Consider the following 10034-nt stretch of genomic DNA (forward strand, 5'->3'; position numbering starts at 1 on the left):
TAAATGTTATTTGCAGTTAACAATTTTCTTTTTTCTTTATTACAATATTTATGGCAAGACTAGGTATATATATATATTACGTTTTTGCAAATATTACTAGACCATATTTTACATCGACATCAAGATACTTAAAAATATTATTTAAATAAATGTGCCGAAAAAATATACGTTAATATAATGTCAAACAAAGTATAAGCATAGGTATGCATTATAAATAGACATCTGATATACGATTTGTGCTTTGTATAAATTTCCTACAAATTCAGCAAAGCCATATGATAAATTTACTAAACTATGAAAGCATAAGAGAAGTGTGCATCATATTTAAGATGGAAAACAGTACAACTATACCAAAAGTACAGCCAATCAATAAGCCAGCGGAGTCATTAGTATCATCATCATCACCTTCTGAATTTTCACCGTTGCCATCATCATTATCGCCACTGCCATTATCATTATCCACTACATTAACATCATCGCCATCATCATTCTTATCTAGAACGCTCCATCTCGCTTTGGCGTCTTTAAAGTATACATCATAAACATCTTGCCAAAATGCCAAAGTTGTTGGATGAGGATTTTCCAACACAATGTCTAACGAGCCACCTTCGTTTCGATTAACTTCCTGATCATCAAGGATTCTTAAGAAGTATGTTTTATTAACAGTAACAGATTCCCATTCGACAGATGAAGTCTCGCTACTCGGCCAACTGAAAAAATACGAAATTATTTTAAATTTTGGTATGTCCAAAGAACCTCACTTTTAGCTCGTGCCCGCGGCTTCGCACCGGGTAATTCGGAGCAGTTTAATAGATTTTATTATTCATATAACCGTCATCTTGAATCACCCTATCTATTAAAAGAAACCCCATCAAAATCCGTTGCGTAATTTTAAAGATTTAAGCATACGTAGTACGGACATAGGGACAGAGCAAACGACCTTGTTTTATACTATGTAGTGATTGTAATAAAATATACAAACCCAGATTTTGCGAAATTCGTCCATCTTTCAACAAGAATATCAATGATCGTTAGATCTGTCACTGAAGTGGTATTCCAAATATCTTCGTGGAATAGATAAGATAGTTCTTCATTGTGAGCTGCTTCGTTAATATTTAGTGGACCTTGAAATATTGATCCTAGTGAACCTTTATAAGAAAACTGATAAAGATAGACAGGGGTATCACTTGATGCAACTCGCATACGTGCCTCTCTTATAGCGGAAACAAGTATCAACGTATCACCGTGGTATGATAGGTAACCGTCTATGGTACTCATGTTAATAGAATTATTACCAAAATAATGATCTCTTATTTTCTCAGCAACTTCTTCTTCCTCAACGTCGGTTTCAAAACCCAAGTCTGGTTGTAAGAAATCTGTAAACGATTCTTGCATTTTGTCCAGCCAATCCTCTTCTACAGCTTCGTCGGCTCTTATAGTTCCTTCAACATCAACAAATCCGGTTATAAACGGTATATCTAGCTGTTCTCCGGCATTGAAAATTTCGTATGGAGATTTTGTCATAAAAGGTTTATCATCCTCTGAAACTTCCCTCTCCAAGCATGGTGCAAATGCTAGTGAATTGTCGGTTAATTCAAGTTCACTAATCACTGCCATTAGTGCAGATACACTGGTTCGACGAAACGCATCAGTTAAATTTTCCAAATCGGTTATTCTATGACCTAATGCTTCAGCTACATTAATTGCATGTCTTAAATTATCTCTAGATACCGCCCAGGGAGCCATAGCAGACCCACTTTGAGATATAGCTTTGTGTATAAGCCCTTTGGACATCTGAGATACTGTTACAAGATCTACCAGTGCAGCCCCACTCCCGTGGCCAAAAACTGTAACATTATCTGGATCCCCCCCAAAGGCAGCAATGTTTTGTTGTATCCATTGTAATGCACCAATTATATCTTTAAGACCGGCGTTTCCAGGAGCATCAGGAGTTCCCAAGCACAGGAATCCAAAAATGGATTCTCTATAGTTTGGTGTCACAACAACAACATCCTTATCCAAAAAATTGTTGTATGAAAAAATCGGATCTACGACTTTATCAAATTCTCTTCCATTAATCCAGACCATAACCGGCAAGCCTTGTGTATTGTTGAGTGTTGGCGTTAGAACGTTTAATGCTAAGCAATCTTCTGTTCCTTCGTAACCAAATCTTAACGGTCTTACGCATTTTATATTTTTCTGATCTGCAATGAATGGGGTCTCAAATATTGGGGGAGCGCTTGGAGCCTGTTGAAAACGTATATATATCAATATCTACGTAAGTATACTAAACTAAAATATTATAAACGTAAAGAAATATTGGAAGATAAATATCCTGAGACCGAAATCAAATCGAATTTATATTTTGATTTAAACAAGCTTAGATATTAAATTAACAAAATAAATAAATAAAACTTTATTTGCCAGAAAAAGAAACATGATGAACATTATTATTAACTTAAAATATTACTGAGCAATGAGCTATATTTTCTTTTTATTTCATAAAAAAGATAATGTGAACTGCAGACCTGCACTAGCCACTAAGGCAGCTATTTTATTTTCATTTAGGTGAGATTTTATACTTTTCGATTGAAGTCTGAAATAAACTCACAACTAAGCCACCACCGTACTCAATGATAGAGAATCAAACGCAAATGAATTGAAATTATTTTATGCAAGGAAGTTTATTAACTTTAAGAATCGTAGTATTTAATAATATTAATATCGACCGTTTAAGATTATAAGACAGCTTATTTCACTTATATCTAACGTTTTTGCTTACCTTATATCTATTGGTTCCAGAGGTAGAACCGGCGTAAGGTATTCCATAGAACTCATAGTACGTACTGAACGTACCAACTACGGTTCCTTGAGCTATACTGACATGAGGATAGCTTGTTTGACCGAGCACTCCACACGTGATTGCGAACCCTATGCAAAGAAAGGACCACATGATTATTCTTAGTATAACAAAACTGAAACTGCGGCGTTATTTTTAAGTGTCAGGAAATATCTTCATGTCTTATCGCACTATCGACTGAATTGACAGCTGATATTAGATTAAGAAGATTTTCATGCGTAAATCCTGAGAGATATCATCTCAGCTATCTTACTACGTGTACATTTTAGGTTGACTCTGTTTGTTCTATGAATCTGGAAATGTCTACACTTCGTGCGACATTATACTGAGAATAATAGACCCCGGTAAACTAGGTCATTGAACTTATAGAGTTCATTAAAAAAATTGTCTTAAAAGACCATTTGTGTCAATATCATAAATTCACTCTGAAATTGTAAGGAATTTGAACCTTATTGCGTGAGCGTAGCGAATAATTTTTTGCTAGTGTTGTGTCGGTGCGGTGTTGGTCCCATTTTTTCAGTTGTTCCCTTACAGGGGGTGAGGTAACGTAGGTCCTGAGGGGGTACACATGTGGCACACGTGTCACAGCGACTCGTCTTCATGAGAATCTCTGATTCATTGCCATTACATTTTATATCAGTATTATTATTATTGCGAATGAATCATGGCCGCTTTATGTATTTTATAAATATTAATATATATAAAAAAAAAAATTCACAAACAGAACACTGCAAAAAATTTAAACTATAATAGCGCTTCGAAAAAATAGCATCGGAACAAGTAACACGATGCAATAATTTTCAATTGTATATAATATTACATAAAGTTTCTTACTTTCAAAAATCAACAACGTTTTGGTAAACAAAGTAGTATTTTATCTAACTTTATCTCCCGGATAGTCTTCCAGCGATGGTCCTTAACATGTGGTACACCACGTGGGTCTAGCACAAAAAACATCCTGTCGTATTACCACATGGACAGCTATGGCTTTTCGAACCCTATGGTTTACGTTATAAGATTCGAATTGCATTAAAATCCGGGGATGATAAGTCTAATGAGATCTTCATATCACCTTGTGGGAGACTCCAATGCAAAGGCAAAGGTTTAAGAGTGCGCAACACATTGCACTAATCTTTACGGCGACTGTATTTTTTGTTATTACTTCGGAGATCCGATGCATATTAAATGTACTTACCTATCTTATTTTAAAATATTTCGAAAATTTTGTTGGGAACATTCCTATGTCTATTTAAGGCGATTAAAACTAAAATCAAAATATAGTATTTATATTAACATACAATATTTATATAAAATTTATATGGATGGTATTATGATACGAGTAGGTACTTAGAGTTGGTCTTAGATTGATGTAAAACGCGTTTATACCTTTGCGCATAATATAATTTTAAGCAAGGAAGTAGTTGTTACATGTATCGGTATTTTGTTGAAAGTATTTACCGTTTGTTTCCTTTACGGAGGGCAACTGCAACATTATAATTAGTTCTAGGCTTTATTACGATTTAACCCAGAGTCACGTTCTGACTGTATTTTGTTTTCAGCTGCTTGTTTGCAAAATAACGACGTGAATGAAACTTGATACGAACCGTTTCAACGTCTCAGTTAGTTATTACAATTAAATGTAAGGGCTTTGTGTAATCACATTCTAATTTCGTAAACATATTTGCGTTTAATGTTGAGTTGAATTCTCTAAGTGTACATCCATGTTTAAATTACCATTTTATTTTTTTAACCATGTTTGAAACTACTAAAGAATATCTACTAAAGACGTATTTATATAGAAATTATAAAAGTAATTAAATGAATTGGAGATAGTAAAGTATTAAATAACGACGGTAATGAGATGGTTCACGATAAAAGCAGTCTATGCCAATCTCGAGCCTCATAAATATCTACAGGCACAAAAATCATACCATGTAATCATACCATGTGCTCTGCTGCGGTATGAAAGAAAGACTAACACCTTCGCAGTCTATGAGTTCTAATAGTGAAAGAATTTTTGAAATGAGTTCATTGGTTTTTGCGTGAAATCGTTACACTCATAAAGAATACAAATTTTGCATCTATCTAATATTAGTGTCGATTATAAGTATAAGTAATAATTATATTCAGTAAGGATATATACGGTTTTTTTCTGTCATAGTCGGCAATGGAGCTGGTGGGTCGCATGATGGTAAACGCTACCACCGCACATGGATATTTGGAGAGGTGTAAGGTCGAATGCAGACCTTACGCCTCTTTAAATGGATTGCCGACTGCAAAATGGAAAGGGATTAGGAAAGGATTGAAGAGAGGAATAAACGAAATGACTGGGAAGGGTAAGGAAGAGGATATGGGCCTCCGGCTCCCACACTCACCGAACGAAACACAGCAGTATGCTATTTCACGCCGGTCTTCTGTGGGGGTGTGGTACTTCCCCGGTGCGAGCTGGCCCAATTCGTGCCGAAGCGTGCTCGACTACCACATACTACATTTGTAAGTCCCTCTGTTTCATGATTTGTGGTTGTATCATACGAATACTATTGAACAATTTGAGTTATAGTACGGTTTGCAAAAGACAAGATCATTATATGATTTAGCCACGTAAGATCTGGATTTATAATTCCAGAATGTTCCTACCTTCAACATATGAATCACGAAACCTTCGAGAAAAGTACCTTAATTCAAAGGACGTCAACACATTCTCGTGGTATCTTGTATTGATTTGACATTGATTGCGGTGATCGGTTACCATCAAGTGACCGCCAGTTGCCCTTTCATATATAAAGATAAATAGGTGAGTATATTAAATCATAATTGCTATATTACAATGGACGACATGGAATATCTTGAGAGTTATGCAAAAATGTAAACAAATATCATTTATTTAATTTCATTGTACACTTCACACTGTTCACATGTTTTGCGTCATTTTAAAATCTTTCTACAAATCCTAAATGTCTTTGTATCAGTATGTAATACACGTTTATTAACATAATAAATTAATACACACAATAAAGGAAAGTAAAATCCTTCACATGTCCTCTGTACATATTGTAATTTAATGAAATTACAGTATAAAGATATAATAGTTTGTACAAAGCAGATACATATTATAACATAACAATCGTGATTTTCTTTAATTTTTACGCCTTTGTGATCGGTTAAGGTAATACAAACTGTCATATTTCGATTCGTAAATTCAAAGATAGAAATCTCATATATATTGTTACGTCGGAGATGATAATATTTCCAGAAACGATCATAATACGTCGAAATTAGGTTATTATGCTGTGTGGTACTAAATAGAAATACATTCTTCTTTTAAAAACCATTATTACCATACCTATTAAAGATTAGCCCTTAATAAACATATCTCGCGTGGTAGATTAAATATATAAAGCTAATATAGCATATGGTGTAGATATAATATTACGCATATAGTAAATCTAGAGATTTCCATTTCACTTTATCGAAAGTACTTTCAGTACAAAACGATTTAAGTGCATTAAACTCCTGGGCGAATACAGCCGTGCGCACGCGCCGCCGTCAAGGGGAAGCGTACGAAAATAGATCAGCCTCATACCAAACTACTCGGATTCCGGCGTCTTACAGGCTTGGTAATAATGACTGAAAACGTGACATTTCGTTCATGTGTTTTGGTGGGAATCTCTATGGATAGATTAAATTTTATTCTAACATTTTGAATTACATCTTATCAATTTTTTTAGAGTAAAGATTTGTATTTCTATTTTATATTTTAATTACATTGACAATAAGTGAAGATTCAAGCGCCGAGCAGAACATATGCTTTATTTCTACACGATAAGCCTTAAAGGGGTGAAAGTGATTCGGAAGTATTGTTTTAGGGAACCGCAACACATAATATACACAATATACGTATATTGATTTTTTCTGGCTCTTTTCAGAAATGATTTTGAAATTAGATTTCAATAAGCTAGACCGTACAGCGAATGTAGAATTAAATCGTAGAGGAACTCATCGAGATTATCTTCGTTATCTATAGAAATAAAAATTAATCGCCAAATGTGGGCAGGACACTCTGAAGGCTGATCACCTACACATTTTTCGTTGAGAAAATCGATGAGAAAAATAGATTTATAGTGCTCCGTAACTCACAAGGGCATATAGGACATCACAAACCAAATCTAATCGAAATTGATTCTGTTATTTAAACGTGAAAAAGAGACGGACAGACAGTAAATTTCACATTTATAAATTATTGGGGATTTAACTTAAATCACAAATGTGACAATAAAGAAAGTTGTTCTACAAAGAAATAATGGAATTTAACCTCAAAGTCAAGACAACACTTTCAAAAAGTCAGGGTTGGCTTTTATTGTAATTTTGTTTATACTTCATTTTACCTTCTGTGTTTAATTGTTTATGTCATAATCATCTTGTTAAATCATGCCAAAATATGTCCAAAGCTTTTTACTTGAATTAACTCAATACGCTTTTAAAATATATAACGTGATATAATTATATCACATCATTCAGTCCAACTAAATTTAGTTGGACTGCATCTAATATTTTGTTAAAAGTGTATTATATCACAAAACCTACTATTGAATATAATATTGATCAATTTATATACGGTGGTAATCCATGGAATGTTGTTACTTGAGAACCACAGGACAGTGCTTTGGCATAATTATAATAATTGTAAAAATTTAAACGGCTATTAAAATTCTTGTCTAATCTTCTATATAGAAAATGCTTATCGAACTAGTGGTAAAAAATTATTTTTATGTATTTTGAAAAATTCTAAGAGCGTCGTTGAATACTCTAATATATAAAATTCTCGTGTCACAGTTTTCGTTGCCATACTCCTCCGAAACGGCTTGACCGATTTTCATGAAATTTTTTGTGCTTATCCTGTATCTATGAGAATCGGCCAACATCTATTTTTCATACCCCTAAATGACAAGAGTAAGGCAGAACAGCGTTTGCCGGGTGCAGCTAGTAATATATAATATAATATACATAACATCTTTAGATTTGTTTGAGTTCGAAAGCCAACTTATCTTAAAAAGGCAAGTTTCAATTATAAATAACAATATTTATTTGTATATAAGTTTGTTACTCCTAAAACAGCTTCATTAATTATAATGTTTTAACGTCACACATAAAAAAATCACATAGTGTGTATATTTTTTTTACAAACTATTTATATTTTTGACAAATAACAAATATAATACGTTTCAACAACTTGGGAAAATATGCAGAAAAAAATAATATAACATAAAAACAGTGATGTAAACATACAGTTTTTTTTATGTAACCTGGTGCATGTAACCAGTCATGATTGTAATTATTGTACACTATTACAACACGGCCTTCGCTCTACAATATTTATTATCATAATTAAACGCATGATCAACTTAATTATTGAAAACTGTCCTTAAACACGACCGCTTTTATTGGTCATTAAATATACATTTATTATTATTTTTATAATCAATTAGGACAAATGATTATCGATGTAAGAATTGATACATGTATTTTATAACTAACATATTGGCATCTATTTAAATTGTCAATTGTTTTTATTAGCTCTGGAAATTTTGAACTTCTTGCCGACAATCGCTTCTTGATAATAGAAATAATAGAAACTAGACCATAATCAGCAATTTCAAAAATAAATTGAGCGGCTAGATTAGCCTTTGGATGGCTTGAAACTAATGCAATAATGTTATTAAGTTATAATTTCACTTAAAAATAATATAAAGTACCTACTTGAGATATCAGAATTTAATAAATATAAGAAACCTTGGATAATATACACATAATACACAAAATAAGCTGAAATCGAATTAAACAAACATTTAATTAGTAATATTAGAAATAAGTGATAAAAAATAAACTCACCATAACTCAATAGTAAACGATAAACATTCGCAAATTTTACGATACCCACGCTATAACACACAATTTATACTATAATAATATTTACAAAGCAAATAAATCTCAGTAGTTCCACATCAGGTCCTAGTATTTATGCCCATAAATTTAAATGCTGGCTTAGAATACAAACAATTATTTGTATTTTTATCATATTTTAAGACCTCTGTGAAACACTTTATTGTTTTTAAAACTTTTTAAGTCCATATTTTTCATATTTGAGACTAATGAGTATTCTCATTTCTCATACACACTTTTTATACGATACATCTAAATTAATTCTTACGCAATGACTTATTACAGATGTTTATTATTTATTTAGGGTGTGATAAAGCTAACAAGGGCTTGTTTTTATCAGACGACAGATTTATTGCGAGGGCTGATACTATAAAAACAAGTTTATATAACTTATTACAAGCAGTCAAAATAATGCAATGTTTAAATGTAAATCATGAGAGTTTAAAAAAGTGTTTAGTATGCCTATATAAGAGTTTTTAGGAAATTCAATATTGTATAATATTTTGTACTTATAGAGATTGAAAGAGAGGCTTATATTGACTTAATAAATTATTTTAAAATAATAAATAATCGTTTTTCTGGCTATATTGTGTGTGAGTTTTGTCCTTTGCCTGAAGGTTGCCTTGAAGAGATGAATTTGAGCCATAAGGCCGCCATTTAAACATTTTCTATTTTCCGTTAGCGTTTTTGCTTTTTCATTTTGATATGACCAATTGTACAATACAGAATAAATAAATAAGTGAAATAATGCAAAAAAAAAAAATAAATAAAAAAATAAATAAAAATATAATAAGATTAGGGGTTAAGAGCCCTAATCTGTATTTTTATTTACCCTAATTACCTTTTACGGGTAGCCTTACAGTCCAGTTATCTTCTTTATGAGATCCTTATACTGACAATTACAAACACAATGAAAAATAATTAGCAATATTGTTTCTACAATTTCTGCGTGATGTTTTGGAACAAGGGGAAAATGAATTTATTTTCATATATATATGCGCGATTGAGAATTCTACAGTAGCAATTGTTTTAATATTCTTGTCGTAAGAAAAAAATGGTCTTCCAAGCTAGCTTCACTTTTATTCAATTTTTTCTCGATGTTTTAATATGAAAAATAGTTGACTCTGTACATAGCAATAAAAGTTTAGGTTTCGTTAATTAAATTTGATGAGGTTTCTCTCAAGAAACTTTCTCCTTATATCCATATTAAAACCTCATTTAAACCTAGATAATA

At 32.3% G+C, this 10034-nt stretch overlaps 1 protein-coding gene across 1 annotated transcript; it reads right to left on the reverse strand.

Moving 5' to 3' along the window:
• Positions 1–292: 292 nt before the first annotated feature.
• LOC119829388 (venom carboxylesterase-6-like) lies at positions 293–4352 on the reverse strand. Its single transcript, XM_038351859.1, has 4 exons — positions 4319–4352; positions 2783–2931; positions 983–2247; positions 293–710 (listed from the first exon to the last, which is right to left on the reverse strand). The coding sequence occupies exons 1-4, from the start codon at positions 4350–4352 to the stop codon at positions 293–295; spliced, it is 1866 nt and encodes a 621-aa protein (XP_038207787.1).
• Positions 4353–10034: the final 5682 nt, after the last annotated feature.

The sequence above is a fragment of the Zerene cesonia genome, chromosome 10, assembly GCF_012273895.1.
Source record: "Zerene cesonia ecotype Mississippi chromosome 10, Zerene_cesonia_1.1, whole genome shotgun sequence".
Lineage (NCBI taxonomy): Eukaryota > Metazoa > Arthropoda > Insecta > Lepidoptera > Pieridae > Zerene > Zerene cesonia.